We start from the raw sequence: 20,138 nt of genomic DNA on the forward strand, positions 1-20,138 counted from the left end.
GAGACTAGTGTAAGTAAACAAAATCCTAAGATGAATTCATTTCCAAAATAGCAGAATATTCATCTTTGAAACAGGGAAATAATCATAGTGCTTAAGTGTGTAAATCTGAAAAAAAATCTGAATTGGATGACAAATGGTAAATGAATATATGATCATGTCCAAATCTAAATTTTGATAAAATATCCAATGCCTCTGACTCATCATACCAAGGCATATCTGTTCCGTATATTTTACGCCAAAGTCGTTGCACTATCTCCCCCAAAAAGAATCCAATTGAAATAATGAGTAAAAATAATAGATGCATTTAGATGATGAAAAAAGGAAGAATTTTTACTTTCTTGATAAAAAAAAGCAGATTTGGGAAGTGAGGAGGCTATTTCCTGGGAAACAAAAATAAAACACATAAGTCTTGATAAACCTGGAGAGTGATTTCAATTCTCTCTGGTTTTAATAAAATAGATTTTCGCAACCAAAATTAAGAGATATAAAAGGCTCAGTTTGACCACTGTGCTCCGGACTTCTCATGGGCCTTGTATTTCTTGCCATAACCCAGAATTTGCACCTCGCGAGGAAGCTTTGTTCTACTCAATGAGCCTTTGGGGCCGAGTTATAAGAAGAATATTTGGAATTGTCTAAAGGTATGCGTGTGACTGTGTGTGTGGTCGTATGTGTATATCCCACGGCTGCCCACTCAATATACTTACTTTAAGCACCGACTAAACAATGTCCATTAAAGTGCCAGAGTGAAAGATCTAATCTGGTTCATCGCTCAATGTTTTATCAGATTTAAATTTAGCATTAGTCACTGTGACTTTTATTTAAAAAAATGACACAGTTTGTGTTTCTTAAACACAATGTAAAATTTGGCTTTTCATCCTGGAAATTAATTTTTTGAATTTGCATTCAATCATAGTGTCGCTCCAACTCCGAGCTGATGTTAATCTTGTGTAAGAAATAAATATTAATTTTGGACTTTGTGCTGACAGGCACGAACATGAGAAGAATAGTAATTTGCTATACGGTGGGGAAAAAAAGTATTTAGTCAGCCACCAATTGTGCAAATTCTCCCACTCAGATAGATGAGAGAGGCCTGTAATTTTCATCATCGGTACATTTCAACAATGAGAGACAAATCTTATTGTTGGATATTTAATGAATTAATTGGTAAATTCCTTGGAAAATATATATATTTGGTCACCTACAAACAAGCAAGGTACCTGGCTGTCACAGACCAGAAACTTCTTCTTTAAGAGATTTCTCTGTCCTCCACCTGTTACCTGTTTGAACTGGTTATTAGTATAAAAGACACCTGTCCAAAACCTCAAACAGTCACACTCCAAACTCCACTATGGCCAAGACCAAAGAGCTGACAAAGGACACCAGAAACAAAATGGTAGACCTGCACCAGGCTGGGAAAACTGAATCTGCAATAGATAAGCAGCTTGGTGTGAAGAAATCAACTGTGGGAGCAATTATTAGAAAATGGAAGACATATAAGACCACTGATAATCTCCCTTGATCCGGGGCTCCATCCCAGATCTCACCCCGTGGGGTCAAAATGATCACAAGAACGGTGAGCAAAAATCCCAGAGCCACACGGGGGGGACCTAGTGAATGACCTGCAGAGAGCTGGGACCAAAGTAACAAAGGCTACCATCAGTAACACACTATGCCGCCAGGGACTCAAATCCTGCAGTGCCAGACGTGTCCCCGTGCTTAAGCCAGTACATGTCCAGGTCTGTCTGAAGTTTACTAGAGAGCATTTGGATGATCCAGAAGAGGATTGGGAGAATATCCTATGGTCAGAGGAAACCAAAAATAGAACAAACTCAACTTGTTGTGATTGGAAGAGAAAGAATGCTGAGTTGCATCCAAATAACACCATACCGACTGTGAAGTGTGGGCATGGTTTTCTGCAAAGGGACCAGGACGACTGATCCGTGTAAAGAAAAGAACAAAAGGGGCAATGTATCGTGAGATTTTAAGTGAAAACCTCCTTCCATCAGCCATGGCATTGAGGATGAAATGTGGCTCGGTCGTTCAGCATGACAATGATCCCAAACACACCGCCTGGGCAACAAAGGAGTGGCTTCATAAGAAACATTTCAAGGTCCTGGAGTGGCCCAGCCAGTCTCCAGATCTCAACCCCAAGAAGAAAATCTTTGGAGCGAGTTGAAAGTCTGTGTTTCCCAGCGACTGCTCCAAAACATCATTGCTCTAGAGGAGATCTGCATGGAGGAATGGGCCAAAATACCAGCAACATTGTGTGAAAACCTTGTGAAGACTCACAGAAAACGTTTGACCTCTGTCATTGCCAGCTAAGGGTATACAACAAAGTATTGAAATTAAATTTTGTTCTTGACCAAATACTTATTTTCCACTATCATTTTGTAAATAAATTCTTTGAAAATCAAACTATGTAATTTTCTGGATTTTTTTTTTTCACATTCTGTCTCATAGTTGAATCGCAACTATGATGAAAATTACAGGTCTTTCATCTTTTTAAGTGCGGGAATGTGCACAATTGATGGCTTACTAAATACTTTTTTGCCCCACTGTAAAGACATAGGCAAGAACATGTTGGTTACATTTCTGAGCTGTAATGCAGCTGTTTTTAATGGATTTACATAACTGACGGGGGGGGGGGCTTAAAAATAACAGGGTTTTATAAAAAAACAAGCAAAAATGAATTTAATTTTTTACATTGATTTATCCATTTCCATTCTAAAGAGTATAGGGCGCTTGTGTAACATTGTGTATGTTACCTTTATTTCATAAATATGAAGTGTAAGAGTTATTTTGTCTTCTTCGATGCAACTCCCCAAGTATCTCGTAACAAGGTTGTACTTATCGGGCGCCTGTGCCTCTTAATGACACTTGAAAGGCTTTACAGTGCAACCTCATTCTCCCATTCATGCACTTTAACACGAAACACCTACACACTAATGACAGGGGCTCTAATGCAAGGGAGCCAAACCTGTCCATCAGGAGCTATTAAGGAGGTTCACTTTCTTGCTCAAGGACACTTCAATATGGTCTCTTAAGGAATTGAGCCTCTAGACCATGATGGCCACTCCAACACCGTGTCCATGCAGCCAGTTACTCAGGCTCAGGAGCGAATGTGATTGACATAAAATGCCTAGAAGTCAAGCTTGCTGCTCACTTTCAGGTCTGATTGCTTTCCTTTCACATCCCAGTCTTGTCTCTTTCATTTTGGGTATCAGCCAAAGGCCTATGATTTTAATATTTATAAATTAATTACCACAACACTTCCATGTAGAAGTGTGTGTGTCTGTGTTTGTGCATATGTTTGGGGGTAGGAATTAACACAGATTCCGTTCCACCTATTGTATGCATCATTTTCAACCTTGCACCAGGCCTTGCTCATTTGCCCTCCTTGCTCTACAGTGTCCCTCACCCCTCAATTCAATTCACCCATCATCTCCTTCTCCTGTCACTCATTCTTATCATGGTGGTAGTAACCCCCCCCCCCCCCATTCCCTCTCCACAAGCTTAATAAGTGTGCACAGCAATTATGAAAGCGGGTGTCTGGCTAAGTAATGTTTGTAAATGCACAGGCATTTATTTAGTGTATATCTATCTGGCTTTATTTGACTCGGGAGTTTAATTGCAATATGATTTGTCTAACATACCTCTCACTTTTTAGAGTCCTGACTAGATTTAAATTGCCTTTTCTAAAATAAAATAATACACGTATAAATCGATAAATCTATAATAAAACGTATTCTCAAAGTAATTTCCATTTGCTGCTGTCAAGAGTCAAATTTATCATTCAGTATGAGGGTAATGTTTCATCTTCTTTGTTAATCTTTGTATTTCCATCATTAATTATTTGGCCATTGCTCACATTTCAGTAGAGCTGTACTGTTGTATGCAGTATGTATCATATATCTTTATTTTATATTTAATTCAAACTGATCTGATTACAGTGCAGTAATAGTTCCTCAATATGTCAGCTCACTGCTTAAGTAGATGTTTACACTAGAAACCTATGGTAATTATGAATTAATTATACACAAAGATGATTGACACTAAATCTTTGCATATGGAGAATTGTGGTTCATTTCTATGTCTTGTGATGATGATCATACTAATTGTGACGCTATTGTCGGGCTGGAAAATATGAATAGGAGGGCAAACTTTCGTGTTCAATAAGAACTAGGTAGGTGACAATTCTGCTTTTACAATTACCCGCTTTTGATATAAGTGCACATAAACACCAGAGTTTATTACATTCTGTGGACTCCATTTAAACAACTGACCCCAATGTATAACAAGGATCTGAATGGAATAAAGTGTGCATGGTGACTAAGCCTGCCTTGCACATGATGGAGAGTTAATTACTGTCTGGAGATTAGTGCTGCTGCCTCAGAGCATTTCAAGAATGTGCTGGCTGCCATGACACAATTGAAGGACAACACACTCAGAGGCTGAGAGGGGTCAGGTGAGGATTAGAAGACTGGGGGTGGATAGTTATTGAATTCAGGAGGTAAGAATTGATGAAAAGCCACCAAGTGAAAGACAAGAAAGAGAAAGAGGGAAGAAAAAGTTGCAGATGTTTTCAGCATGGATGAAGAGGGTTAGGGCAGGGCCCATGCATAATTCCATTTTCTGTTCTGAGCAGTATTGGGAATCGATAATGTAATTCATAGAAAAGCCATAGAGCAGCCTCCCATTGTTATTCGCAGACATGAGCCAAGAATTAAAACAACAGGAGGGGTTTCCTATTGTCCATCCCCAATCATTATGTATCGCCCAAAGACTTTGGCTTTCCATTACAGTGTGACAGACAGTTTCTCATTTTTCTTTTTTTTTTTTGGTGACTGTCCATATGGAGACAGCTGGCTTTATTCACTTTGATGCACAGATATCTCACACATGCACAAACACACAAACCGCCCCCGGTTTCAAATCGTCACAGCAGGTCATTTTTGGCTCAGATTTGCAGTCCCTCTTCCTGATGCTGTCAGAGTTTATTAATAGTGGTGGAAGGTGCAATTCACCCAGAAAGCCCAACTGCAAAAACACCACTATGAGGACACAGCAAAACATTGGAAGTGAGGCAAGCCAGCAGATTCTTAGGTTCAAATCACAAGGTTACCAGTGTTCATTACCAAACTGTTTTGTGAATTTCTACCCTTGCAACAGGCGAATTGGTTCCAAAACAGTGAAAAGAGGAACAAGATGCGGCCTTCTGGAGGAACCAGTTAGAGCAGTTTGGATGATTTGGATGACAGAGGCCATTTACCTAAACATTGGCAGCAAAATTTTGGTGTACATATAGGGTATTTAGAATCAATTTTGGCCCAAAGATCCCTTTTTAAAGGTATTGGTGATTTCTTTTGGATTTCTTTTCCAAATTACAATTCAGAATCAATACACCGTCTTTATCCTTTCAGAACTACATGGCCATTTAATAGATATTTAAAGGGATCGCCATTTACCTTGCAAGGATTTCTGTAAAACTGTGATTCCTTTATCTTTTTGAGGAGGGAGGCGGGACTGTTTGTGAGTTCCAAATATTAAAGTAAGTCTTATTCCCTGAACATGTATTGATTTTTTCGCTTCAAAGACTTAGTCGTGTCATTGGTCGGTGTCTGTAGCATACTGTTTGTTTTTTTCACATTACAGCCAATCACAGATGACACGGGGCAAGAGGCGGGGTTTGGCCAGACCAATCACCAGTCAGTATCATGTCATAAACATACAACCATTCACACCTGCAGACAATGTAGATTATCAATTAACTGTGTAGTTGTTACGCAGCTGGAGAAGCCTCACAGTTACATAGAACATGAGAGCTCTACATAGAGAACCATGGAAATGAACCTTCTTGATGTGAGGTTGGTGTTTTTACCACTTAGAAACCAACAATCATAATATATTTTAGGCCGGAATGACTCCACATTGAAGTCTTTATAAGAGCAAGCAAATATAATGCATTTTTCCTGACAAATAACTCCTCCAGTGATGGCAGTCAGTCTGTCAGTCATGACAAATCTGATGTCTTGTTTGTTAGCTGAGATTGTAAGGGCCTAAAAAAAGCTCCATCAAGAGGTCTATAAAGGACTTGCCTTTCCCTTTGTGCATGATTTTTCTGTCCAGTGAAAGATCTTTTAAAGGCCAAATCTCAGAGCAGAGAATCACCATTAGTTGAAAAGCTGTCAGGCATTCTGTCCTCAACATTAAAGGATCCAAGACACCCGTCTTTGCCTTTTCTTTAGCAGCAATGAAAAAGGTCCCTGCCTGTGTGAGAAATTTCACACTTGAATCCTGAAGATGGACAGTTTTTTTATTTTTTTTATTCTTTTTATTCTCCCTTCCCTTCTTTTAACACCTGACGGCCTCATAGAATGCTAAAGGAGTGACACGGATTTGTGTGTCTTCTGCAAGATGTCTAACTGTTGCATAACCTCAATACATATACCTGCATTTGATTGGACCTTGAACTGTTTGCCTGAGAGTGGACTGGGAAAGCCTTGCTCAAAAATCCCGTTGACAACAGCGTGCCGTGGCATCCGATTTAGAAGCAATTTTTTGCCCTTCACAACCTCTATCGATTATTTGATACACTATCCAAAACAGATTGCAGAGATTAGGTAATGTAGTGAGTTGTCTTTTCAAGAATATATCTGCTACCATGGATTGTTTTTTATGTATTTCATGAAAAGTATTTTGATGAAAACCTCTGCAATGTCCTCCTATTCATCTTGACCTGAGAACTATGAACAGAACTAGGCAGACACATAATGTGCACTACTTGTGCTTTTAAGACATAAGTTACTCATGTATCACCATCTCTAAATTTCCCATGTAATTTAACTTTGGTATTGAAGTATGCATTCTATAATTTGCATTAAATATTTATGAAATGGTGTTGAGGAAAGGCCTACATATAAGGCCTGAAGTAGTTAAAGATCGCTTTAGATAAGTTGCCATGCTTAATAAAACCATGCCAGCCAATCGCAATATTGTCTTACTGTAACAAAAGCGATCTATACATTCTGTCTTGAGGTAATCTAAAATGAGTCTGGTATAACTGAAAATTCAAATTCCATACGTTCATCCCAAACATTTCATACAATATTTAATTATTTGATAGATAGCTATCTTGAAAGATGATTTTCAGACCGCTCCCTCCATTCTTTGGTTTCAGATGTTTCATTGCAAGCAAACTAGAAGTTGAAAGATCTCATCTCAATGTGAATACTTATATCAAAATTCCTGACTACTTTTTTTTTTCCCCTTCCTTTGAAATTTTGTCACTTTAAACATTGCAAACTCGACAGTACATGGGGCATTTCATTGTTATTTATGTCTTTACTATTGCACTGTGCTGCTAATACTTTTTTTCTTAGAATCTAGGAATTAATTGCAGTGTCCTTCAGTATCTTGAAATAAAAAAAATTGTTTATAAAAAAAAAAAAATCACCCAAGTGGCTTTGACAGAGGACATCAATATCTACCTCTCCTGACACTGACAATTTCCTTTGCATATCTATATCATTCAATCTTTTTTGTTAATTTTGTTTTTTCTTCTTCTTAGGCAGGCCCAACTTTTAATCAGACTTGTGCTTAAAAACACATTGTGGCCATACACCCCATTGCCATGATATAGTCTTTCTTTCTGTTGTGTCTTTGACCTATGTTCTTGTTATGAATGTTATTATGAGGCAGCTTTGCATGGTAGGTCAACTAAGGACACAGTTGGATGTCATCCGGCCCAGCAGGTACCCAGACAGGTTTGCCGTGCACCGCTGAAGATCTGCCGCTGCTTTCTAACCTGCCTGTCACTGTTGCTCTTCTTTCCCGCAGCACTGACAGGAAGCCAAGCCGAGCCCCAAGCCCCCGTCCAAGGCGTACGCTGGGCCACGGCCGGAGAGACACGACACCGGAGAGCTGCCACAGAGGAGACCTACTGGGCCTACTCAGGTTCTTACTTCTATTATATATGTGTGTGTGTGTGTTTGTGCCCTTAAAGTTTTGCCTTAGAAGAATGATGGCACCAGTCCTGGTTCATGGGAGGACTATTAGAAGAAAGTGCAATGCAAAGTTGCTGGTGTGGCATGTATTCACTGCAACATCCTGTCTATGGGATTCATATCATGTACACGTTGGCCTGCTGCAGCTCGTAGGATGCCGATGGAACGATGTCGTAAATGACTGAGCATCCGTTATATATTCCATTCTGAAAATTGAACTAGTATCGAAATATTGTCTTTTTTCCACATGCTCTGTGCAAATTGACCCTTCCAAAAAAAGAGTGAAGTGAAGCATTTCTGGGGATACTGTTGAAATGCACCGTGGAGCTTTTGATGGAATCCCGAGTGTTCACTTGTATGGTCGGTACCAGCTCAGGCAGTCATGTCAGAGATGAAACATTGTGCTGGCAGATCCAGAGGAAACTACAGGTTTTTCAGGTTAACCTCTTTCAATGTCCACTGCAAATGCAACCCCATGTCATGGTTTTTCAGTGTGAATACAGAAATTGAGAAAAAATGAGGAATTTAAAAATAGGCCGCGCTGACAAAGCTAGACGTGAATATTATTTAGAAAAATAATAATTTGAGTCATCACATAAGTGGCTCTGCAGATACTGGCTATGCTTTAAAGACAATACACTTTTGTCTTGAGTGGATCCTTTTTTTTCTCAGGGAAATTAAGGAAAATAAAAAGCTTCTTGTTTGTGGGTCAGGACTCAACTGAGATGGGCTAATTTGGGCTTGGGAGGACAGAAAAAAAAATGTTTTATGCAGTCACACATATATTTTAACAGACTCCCTACATACGGTGTTCTTATGCTTGAACTGACATGGTGACTAAATACAACTAGATGAATCATGTAGGTGAAGTTTGAGGACAGGAGTCTTAAACATTTCATGTATTTCAGACGATTTCTTAGTTTCAATCAGATTAAGGTAAATATCCTGTTTGGTGTTTACGCATTTGTTTTATTTAGTCTGGAACAGGCATACACACATCTTTATGATTGCTGGTGGCAAGTCAGATCGTTGAAAACCAGTTATCTTTACCCTCTGTGTATTTTAGTTACAAGTCAGGGGGATGTAACAGCAGTTTAAATAAAATATGAAGCTACCATAGTCAGGAAAGGATTATGAAATATCCAACATCACATAGATACAGTATGTCAATAACCTAACACTTTATTGCTATGCTGATTTTTCTGTGATAAGAGTGAAACCAAGTGGCTTTGAGAGATGGCATCTTACTTTCCGACCAAGAATTCCAAGTTGATGCGCCATTTTATTCGATTTTATTTCAAGCTGGAGGAAGCTACGTCTGCTCTATGTTAGTATCAACTTACTGGTGTAGCAAATTAGGTTTCGTCTCAGAGGATTCTGCTTATGTGACTGGAAGCATTGAATTAAGCAGAATGCATATTTTCTATTTTGAAAATATAAAACTTTTTTTTCCTTCTTATGCTGCATTGCACCACAAAGTGATTTTTTTGTCATTCATTTTCACCCCTAATTTAGGCCAAGAGATCTCTTATGAATATGAGTTTCAATTTAACAGGCTTTTACCTGTTGAACTACCAGCCTAATCTGCACAACATAAACTGACTTTGCATTGCCAAAATTGTTTCAATGTTCCACTTCTCATGTCTAAATACAGAAAATGAAAGATAATTCAATTTAGTAATATTCTGGAGTAATTGTTTAAACCACAAATCCAGATTATGGATGACTCCATTGATTAACACCTGAATTTGTATTCATTCACACGAGGCATACAAATTTTCAAAATTTTAATTTAAACTTTTGTATCAGCAATTTGGGGTAATGAAAGTATATCAAGGTAAAGTAGGGTGATTTAGAGCGTGCTATGAGGCGGTATATGATTTAAAAGTGTGAGCAGTCATGTGCTCTTCTCATCATCTTCGCTCACTGCTCCTGTGGCTCGGAGGTGTCTCCAAGCCCTTTTTTTAATTTTACAACTGCTCTGCTCCGAGGAGGTGGGGGGCGAGGGCACTTCTGACGTCCCTTTAGAGGTTTTTTTTTTCTTTTTTTAAAAGGGTAGGATTAATCTTTCACTGCACAAGCGACATAAGCCTCAGGCCACAAATGATCTTTGAGTTTATTTATATCAATATTTCCACTCACTCGTCTAACCGTAATTGGTCGCCTGTCGTTCCTGTAGGAGCTCAGGCGTTTGGTGGGGGAAAATAAAAAATAAAAAGTCAAAGCAGATCCAGTGACACTTTCAATTCGCCACTTCTCACCGGCTGTCTCTCCAATATAACTTTGACCCCAGTTCTTCCACATGATGCTGATGTCATGACTGAGCTGGCAAGATATGGAAACAAAGTGATCTAATGAGCGTAAAGGTGAAGAGATCTGGTGTCTGAATATTCTTGTTCAGAAGAAACAAATATCATTTTCTACATTTAATACATAAACATAATTCACTAATACATGGTAAACTAATTTTATAATTCTACCATTTTGACCGATATTTAAGGTACAGGAACAACCAAATCTCAATTTTTATTCTGCAATATATTCTTATTTTATTTCCAATTTGAACCGAACAACATGGAGATATGGGAAAATCACAAAAAACAATGGGATATGAATTGATAAATGAATGGATAAATCGGTTTAGATAAAGCAGAAAGCTCTGTGTAATTTTATTCAAAGCAAGCTCATGTTCTTTTAATGAAGGAAAAAACAACAATATTCTCATGGAAACCATTCTAATCAGCCTGTAATGGATAATTAGCACAACCATAATGACTACCTTTGAAAATCAAACTTTGCAAGGTATAGTCTATATGATTAATATTAAAAGAGGCGTAAGGGGCTGCGCTGCTAAAAACAGCTGCTCAATTCAATTTAAATTCAGGTCGTAAAAGTGAAAAGTGAGACGTTGCTAATCTTCACATCATACTCTGTCATCCATAACACACACACACACACACACACACACACACACACACACACAAACAAGCATTTTTGCTTCCTTGCCTTTTCAATCTCTGCTCTGACAACTTCCCCAAAGTTTCCTGAACTTCCATCTGTCCTAATTAGCTTGTTCTAATCGCGTCCTACAGGAGTCTGACAAACCCCAATCAGGACCTCAGTGGGCCACGGCTGCTCTGCCCTCTGCCTGATCCCGGTGGCAGATTAAACACCAGCACAGCGCTGACAAATCAAGTGTTATCAAGGGATGGCACTGCCTTCAGAGTGAGAGATTGGGACAAAGAGATGGAAAAACACAACAATTCACACATTCTCCTTTTGGCATTCTATTAGTTTGAGATCACAATTAATGGGGGCTGTGAAACATCTGACTCTTCAAAAAAAAAAAAAGAATGATCAAAGATGGCACTTTAAAGTTTTGGGTTGAATGCTTTGTCAAAATTAAGGATTTGTACACTCCGAAGACACTTCGCCGGTCGAGAGAAAATGAAAAGGAAGAAAAAAAAAAAGCTAAATCGAAAAAATTGCATGCAGGGTCTGTAAATGACATCTACTTTAATATCCCACCAAATTATTCACTTAGTTGTGCTTCGATTTTTCAAAAGTTAGATTAGTATCAAAGATAAAGAAAAAAAAAAGTATGAATCACAATTGTAATGTACTTTACAGCTCTTACTCTGAATTGTTGTTATTTGGAACCACTTTATCAAAAAAAACCCTCTTGCCTGGGGTCCAAATGATACCAACACTGATGTTCACAATATGCGCACTTTATTGACTCAAAATTATAATCATATTTACATTTATTGGTAAAATATGTAAAAAAGGGATGAGGGGGAAGCAATTATATATCATTTTCTTCAGTGTTGAATCCGGTCAGATTGACCCCAAATACTAAAGCAACGCACTGACACCGCAATCAGCTAAATTAAAATAATGACCAACTGAATATCACTTTAATTATTTTAACGGCATGTCATTATGAAACCCTCTCTCAAACTTTTACTACTCACATTAACCTCATAGAAGATCCATCGGCCAATCCATGGTTAGGATATGCAATATAAACTGTATGATGTACTATACAATCCTTATCATGATATATGTTCACCATTCCACATAATTACAAGTGCTTTGCTGTATAATTTTAAGAGGCCATCTTTTACAGTGAGCTGACTCTGGCATTCAGAGGTCACATGTCTTGGCTCTGGCTCGATGAGTGCCCGACTGCTGAAATATCATATATATTTTTTTTCCTCTTCACAATAGGACTCACACATAGATGTTAACAATCACCTGCCCCCATCTTAAACCATTTCCACACACACACACGCACACTTGACTGGAAATTAATTTTCCAGGGCTGCACAATGTCAAGGCCTGCTATCAACAGCAGAGAGTTAGCAAACCTAATTTGCGTGCTTCGTGTCGGGCGGTTTTTACCATTGAACACCAGCTCATCGGAGAGCTCTCAGGCACTTTTGCAACAGTCTCGAAGAAGGTAAATGAAGATAAAAATTGAAATGTTGCATGGATATTTCAGTCATTTGGAAAATCTGTTTTTAGAGCTTAGCAGTAAGAATTTTTTTTTTTTTCGTTATATCTGGTGCTGGAAAATTCACCAATAAAGTGTTGATATGTGTTGAAAGTGCTGAAGTGTGGAAAAGCACATACAATTTTAGTGCTTCTTTACATTCACCTCTGCATTCTTAATTTTATTGTCTAAAGGGACATTTTATGGTTTTATTGGAAATTATAAAACTCAATTTTCTCATGCATCTTAAAGTCTATAATTCTCAACTTTAATCACTGTTATTCACTTTTGTTATAGACACGAATATGAAAATTAAAACAAAAAAAAGTGCTGTGCATTGATTGGCCTTTCCCCTGATCCCTGAAAAAATGAATACACTGTATTATTGTGTTATTGTGGGGTAAAGTGCATGTTTTGAAAATCCATAGATACATACAAGGTGATGTGCCATTCCATTGTCTTAAAATTGTTATTGTTTTTCAGTCATTGCTGCATTCTGTACATTACTAAAACAGCAGGAATCACCATTGCACACTGTTAATGTCATTCAGCAACCCTTGTTTGCCTCCGACAGTAAATCCTCTTTTTCTTCTTCTCTTTTGGGCTTTTCCCTTCAGGGGTCGCCACAGCAAATCAACCTTCTCCATCTAACCCTATTCACTGTATCCTCCTCTCTCACACCAACTACCTTCACATCCTCTTTTACTTCATCCATAAATCTTCTCTTTGGTCTTCCTCGAGACCCCTGCCTGGCCGCTCCAATTCCAACTGACAGCTGTAGCAAATCAGTCAAACAGAAAACCCAAACTTGCACTTAAAAGGACCAAGAACATTGCAATCAAAAATAAAAACAAAACAAGAACCTCCGTTTAGGCCCAAGAAACATGACACTATAAAAAAAATAAAATAAAAAAATAAAAAATCTGATTTTCAGTCCTCAAAAATCATAATTCTAGCTTACCTTAAACTCATTTGTGATGATGTGAAAGCTTTGCTTCACGCAGGATCTAACCTGTATTTAGCGAGATAGATGGTTTGTTCGATCTATACTGGGTTCATTTACTGTTGGTTTAGAGTTTGCTTTTGTCAATACTTTCCCTTATGTCTGGAGAGGCACTCCAATTCAGAGGTTGAAAACTCTCAAATGCCTCAGTGAACATCATTGAAAAGATGCCCTTAACTTGCAATTTGCCTGATTTACTTATCCCTTGTCTTGAATGAAATATCTGGCACTCCGGCATGCAAAAATGCAAACTAATCAGAATCCTTTATATCCTTTATAACAGACATGCATTTCCTTTAATTTTGCCCAGCAATGTGCTCTCCTCCTAGAGTTGCCATGAAATCAGTGGAAACACGTGAAACTATTTCATTCACCTGGAAGCTTGGAACACCTCTCAGTTTAAGGAAACAGAGCTGTAAAAGCTGTGATAAGCAGCGGTGTGGACCTTTTTTTTTCTTTTTAACAAGGGGGTAACAATTCACCTTCCTTCAGCATGGTGTTTATTTCTTTATTTTTTCTGTTTTTAAATTTGGCAGCTCTAAAAAAAAGTTCAGAGGTGTCTATGTTCTAAAAGTTTACTTTGTTTCTTCTTTTCTAAACACTGTTCTTTTAAAGGCTGTTCATGTGCACTTTTGGAACGTCCTCTTCAACCATCATACTTGCAATTGGTCTCATATGCTATAGGTTTGCAGTCAAAGACTAGTTAAAAGAAGACATAATTCAGTCCCAAAACTTTGTAAATAAGTAATGTTTCTATTCAAAAGAGTCGGGCCAAGCTTCTCAAATTGGTCAATCCAGTCCTATCACTCTATAAAAGATACAATGGAAGAAATGGACACTTTTTTTTGCACTGTTTGGTAGATGGTTGGACAAATGGTTTTGATGGAAAGGTGATGTGACTGATAGATGGGTAGACATGTTAATGGACAGATGGATGGTGCTTTTCTTTGTCTAGTATTATATGAACCGTCTTTAAAAAAAGAAGAGTAACTTCAAGGAAGGCCAACTTGTCATCTTCAACGGAACAATCTTAGATCCCTGCAACATAAATGTCTGAGGCACTTTAAACATGTTTTTTTGATCTGAATCAGGAAAGCTTTCCTTGTCCCTGAGAGGCAATTTAAAAACATATTACAATTATATTTTTGAGAAATATGTTTTTGCAAAGGTCATTTTCAGAAGAAAATTTGTATTTATTATTATTTCTTTTTAATAAAGATTATTAAGCAATCACTGGGAATCTCATCATTCATGTTTTTTTGCCCTTCCTGTCATCTTCAAAAAAAAAAAAGGAACTTGTTTTATAGGAAAACTTTTTGAACATGGCAGGACTTGTGGCACCAGCTGTTTTTACAACAGATTAATGCTTTGGGCATGTATTCACATTGGCAACTCTCACATGTGGATTTCATGTTTAGAGGTCTCAAAAAATCATACTGGTACATATTTCTATTGTCAGTCAGCCTTTGAAGGGATGGAATAAGCGAACAAAGTAACCATTAAATGCAACAGCAGTAGCTGATGAACGGTCAAAGGACACGCAGGACAAAGAAGGCTGCCTTCAATCAACCTTGTCCCTGTACTTTTTGCAGTCATCACATAAATGCCCGCTTGTGTGCATATGTGCACATGTTTGTATGATGTAAACTCCACTTTGTGTGTGTGCATCTTGATTAAATGAATGGCAGCCACCAATTGAACAGCGCGTGCGAGGTGCGAGGGGTGACGCATTATATGACTACTCTCCTTGATTGTGTCGGTGACTGCGTGTCTAATGCAGGATCAAACCCGTTTGCTCTGCGAGGGGTGGGTAGTAGGCATCGATCTGATGGCCTGAAAAGCATCATAATATCACCGGGACTTTCAAGAAGTCCTTGAAACGATAGCCTCGTGTCTATTTAAAATCAGGTGGAGAATCATCAACTGCAACTAAGCCAGATATTCTGGTCAAGTGCATTATATGCCATTATATTATATGCCATTCATAGGTTAATAATAAAATAAAGGTGATATCGCTGTGTTACTTTACATGCCATTTTTATTATCTGGATGAAAGACCTTTTAAAGAAAAAAAATAGGTCTCAAACCTCTTGGATAAAAGATGAAGATAAAAATTTCTTTATCAAAATGTACAGGCGAAATGAAAAAGAAGAGACCGTTAAACAGATATTGGACTGTTAAAGAAACCTACTAGCTGAAGGGCAATCATTGCAATTGCTCTGTGTATTTTGGGAAAATTTAATTTTTACATATAAAAAAAAATAAATAAAAAAAAATAATGTAGCTCCCACCAATCTTCTTGAGCTGAAGTTAATGATAAAAATTATATAATTACAATAACAATTATCTTTATGTCGTTTTATCAATAATAGAAATAGTAACAAAACTGGTAATTAATAATACTCCACATTCAATATGTAAGAGAGAAATATCCTGTAAACTTGATAAACAGCTAAATTCATTCTCAACCAAAGTGTGCTGTGTTAATAAAATTATCCAACCACACCTTTATCTGGAATGTAGTTTGATGTATTTTTTTCAAACACTAATTATGTCTTGTGATTTTTATTTTTTAAGCCATTCACCGATCAAAAAAAGACTGGAAGCTGGTACATTCTGGCTATTTGAATTAAAATGTTTAATTGAGGTGGCCCATGGATGGCATAGGCTGTAAAGGATGTTTCTTCACTAAAACATGTTTCTTCACTGAAGTCACTAAAATAAACATTTACAATTGAAATTCTAATTTCTGTGTAGACACGCTGATATTTGTTTATTGATGGGTTATTTTTAATAGGAACTTAAAAATCGAAAATAACTAGATTCAATAATAATGTGTATGAAAAAGGAATAATGAATGCAATGCAAACATTTCAGAAAAAGAAACATGAATCTCACTGGATACACCAAAGAGTTGTGAATCCAGTTGTAAAAACATGAATAGTAACTAACAACTGGAGAATCCATCACTCTGAGCATTCAAGGACAACGATGATTGTACCACCTCATAAAGTCACAGCAATGTCTCTCACTCAAAAAGCACTGAGGGGAAATTTTGCCATTGCAATTGGCGATAGGAGAATCAATAAATACAATGGAATGGGATAAAATATTGTAAAAAGCAGCCTTTCTTTTTTGTGTGCCTCAAGGTCATAGGCGGGAAAGGCTTTTAAGACTTTTTTGTAAATTTATTGGGGGTTTGTTGCCATTGCACTTATTCATCTTCTTGAAAACTCAAAAACGCTCCACTGTGGGTTTTGACATTCTTTTAGATAGTAATGTCCAATAATATTTTGGTCCCTTCAGTGCCTTAAGCATCTCTGGAACATGGCTGAGGATTGACTCTCTTGCTTGTGCGATGTAGACTCTTGTTCGCCTTGATGGGGGAAACATAACTCAGGGACGAGCAGAACACCTGTGAGATGGATGGAAAGGACGCTAAGATGTCAGGTTTGGGCTCGGATTTCCGTGCGATCTGGAGTGCACGGCTGGTCCTGGTTCCTGGCAATCCATGAGCGCCAAAAAAACCACAGCTTTGGGCCTCACTAGTTTCCGGGTCAATTTCCCCCAGTCTTCCCCATTTGCCCCTTTGCAATAGAAACACGTGTATCGTGCCAGGCGGTAGCTCCCCTCGTTGGTGTATGCTTGCGCCTTCTATCCAGCAACCCGGCCTTGACCGAGGTTTTCTGTTCCTGTCCAGCTTTCGTCCGACCGTTCCAGCCCAGCGTCCCCCCTGACCGTTTCTGATCAGGTTTCCTCCGTCGTTGGTTTACGGCAGCGCATCTTGCCTGGCCGCCTGTGACCCGACCGGGCTTTTCTCTGCGGTGTATGCGAGCGCCTTCTGCATAATTGCCCTCTCCTGCCCTGCATCCCCCTTACCCAGTCTGCCTTTATCCGCCCTGCACCCCCCTGCCAGGTCTGGGTGTGCCTATTCATTAATCTAAGTAAACTTGCTGTTTTAAACCCAGTCTGTCTTGGTGCGGAGTCCTGTCTCCACATGTGAGTCCTACCTCCAAAATCCATAGAAGAAGAAGTATCCAAAATATGTTTTCTTTACCGGGGTGAATTAAGGGAGAGAGAGGGATGAATGAAAAGGGAAGAGAACAATGGCAGCTAAACAAATAAATCTGACAAAAGCCTACGAAATAGAAATGTCTGTGAAGTAAGATGAGAAATAAGATGACACATTTAAACGGATGAAATGAGAGGAATGAACCCCCTGTAGGTAGGATGAGAGAATGTAACAGCTGACTAAAGTGGATGTCATGATCAGACGGAGGGAAATGAGGGAAACTTAGCTGTGTGACTTGCTCAAAACTTCATTAATCACCAGCTGTGAGATGTGCGGAGATGAACATTTTGTATGAAATCTTCGTGGAGAAAGGGTGGGAATTTTTTTTATTTCCAATACAAGAGCATTGTAAGCTAAATTAGGTTTTGACACAGTCAAAAAAATGTTGTTATGCAATGACCATTTTATTTACATATTCATTCAAAAGACTCTCTTCATATACATGGTTTGCGCAAAACACTCAGATTAAAAAGGGGATTAAATGCAATATTGCTAAGAAATAACTGAATCCAAGCAATGTTCTGTTCTCCCAAAATGAATTTTTAGTGCATTGTTTATTTGCATATGAATGAAAGTTGGAGAGGATAGGGTTCAAAACCCTGTGGGTGATCCTGTTGTATCACTATCACATCCTGTGAGCTCCTATTTAACTTTTGTGAATCAGACACATGGATGTCACTTCATTTTCACTTCTGTTCTGGAGAGTCCAGGGCGCCCACACCAGTGATAGATTTAAGAAGGTTGTTTGTTTCCTGTGTAGCATAACACGCTTGCTTCACTGCAGCTACTGTACGTTTGCACACACATTTAATTCTTCGGGGGGGACTTTTTTTTTTTTTCTTCCTTCTCCCGCTAAGTCCAACCCACTACATGTTCTTGTTCCCTCTTGCCTGTGCTAATAAATTCACTGGCACCGTGCCACTGTGAAAATGTAGGTGTGAACATAGGGAGAGAAGGCTGACAGGGGGTTAACACCAATGAGACAATGTGAAAATAAAAAGAAAAGGGGGAGAAGACACTTCGATGACAAGTGAGGATCTTTTAATTGATTGCGATGTGTTTGACTCTGGCTGACTTTTGACTCTGGCATTGATACGTATTTCTCATAAAACTGGCTTTTCAAACATAGATCACGTTCAAACTTCTCTTTCACATATGTTTTATTTTGAACAGCGTCACATCTTTATTTTTATCAAAGGCTATCTTTTAATTTTATGTTCCACTAAGCACACGCGCACCTCTATAAAGGGCCAACAATCTGCCTCAGTGTTCTAAAAGAGCTTCCGCGTGACTGATGCTGACTTTTCATTTTCTGCCATATGTGACTGCAGGTTTTTTTTTTCTTCTTTTTTTCTTCTTTTCTTCTTTTCCACACCAACTACCTCAGTCGTGAGCCTGGAGCTCAGGCAAACTGAAGAATTGCCTAAGGCCTTGCAGCTCTGGTGTCCCCACATGAGTGAGCTGCAGCTTTACAAAGCCCTCATTTTAGATTTAGGAGGTAGTGTGATGTTGGTGCCTGGTAGGGATTGAGTCTGAGAATTTTTTGTTTTTTTTCTCCTAGTGACACCAAAATATTTGGCAGTTACTCTTGTCACAAATCCTCTGCGTTGTTTTTTTTGGCAGACATATTTGATTGATAGAGCTGTGATTCAGAAAGTAATTCAACAGTGAACATTATCATCCTCGGCAATATATATACATCAAGGAAATTTATGCTTTATATTTTTAACAATGCATCAGTAGAGTAATAACTGCCAATCATTTATGATCCTTCTCAGAGATACTTCAGTTTTTAATTTTCTTTAATTTCCATTTTTTAACACATCAATGATATGCTGAAGATTGATTTTAGGTGTGGAGACTGAATCAATTATTATATTCGGGGGGAGATCAAACGACAGACGTACTAGTCGAGTCTGTGTGTCTCACATGTCGAAAACAACCGTTGTTCTGAGCATCTCCCACCAACACGCAAGGCTTTCAATCGGAGTCATTTAACAGATTGCTGCTTTTCTTGGCAGGATCATTTGCCGAGGGAAGGGGAAAAGCGTGTTTTGGATAAGAACAAGCCCCATACTATATATACTATGATACACTTTGCATGAATTTCAGTGTTGAATCAAGATTGATTGTTCAAGCTAGGGTTAATAGTTTAATGGCTTTGAAGGGTTTTGGGGGGTTATTTCATGGAGACTTGAGCAATTAAAGCAATTTAATGCCTTTTGTGCCTGGGTGATGGTTAAGTAATGTGAAAAGGACCTCTGACTTTTATCCAAAGTCCATTAAAAAGACCCCTTTATGATTCTTTCCACAGCAGAGAGTTCTGAACTCTTCGGGTAAAGTATATTATATTAACTCAATTAAAAGAATGTAGTGACCGTTAAACTGAGAAATCAGCAGTTTAGAGGTTAAGGCACATTAAATGGTAGGCCCGATTTTTTTTTTTTTTTTTTTTTTAACTCCACTTTGAAAGTAACCTTGTTGAACTGAAAAACTTAATCAAACAGGACCCAATAAACACGTGACACAATTTTCTTCTCATGAATAATTTTAAGACACTTTATC

General features: G+C 38.3%; 1 protein-coding gene across 1 annotated transcript in view; it reads left to right on the top strand.

Moving 5' to 3' along the window:
* Positions 1-20,138, top strand: part of LOC147222225 (receptor-type tyrosine-protein phosphatase gamma-like) — a 457,121-nt gene that overhangs the window by 82,593 nt on the left and 354,390 nt on the right. The window contains exon 2 of the mRNA XM_086168151.1: positions 7,837-7,953. Within this exon, the coding sequence (XP_086024277.1) occupies positions 7,837-7,953 (117 nt within the window). The remainder of the gene's footprint in view (positions 1-7,836; positions 7,954-20,138) is intronic.

Source organism: Fistularia commersonii, chromosome 21, assembly GCF_037954325.1.
Source record: "Fistularia commersonii isolate RoL2024-O1a breed Wild chromosome 21, RoL_Fcom_v1.0, whole genome shotgun sequence".
NCBI classification, from domain to species: domain Eukaryota; kingdom Metazoa; phylum Chordata; class Actinopteri; order Syngnathiformes; family Fistulariidae; genus Fistularia; species Fistularia commersonii.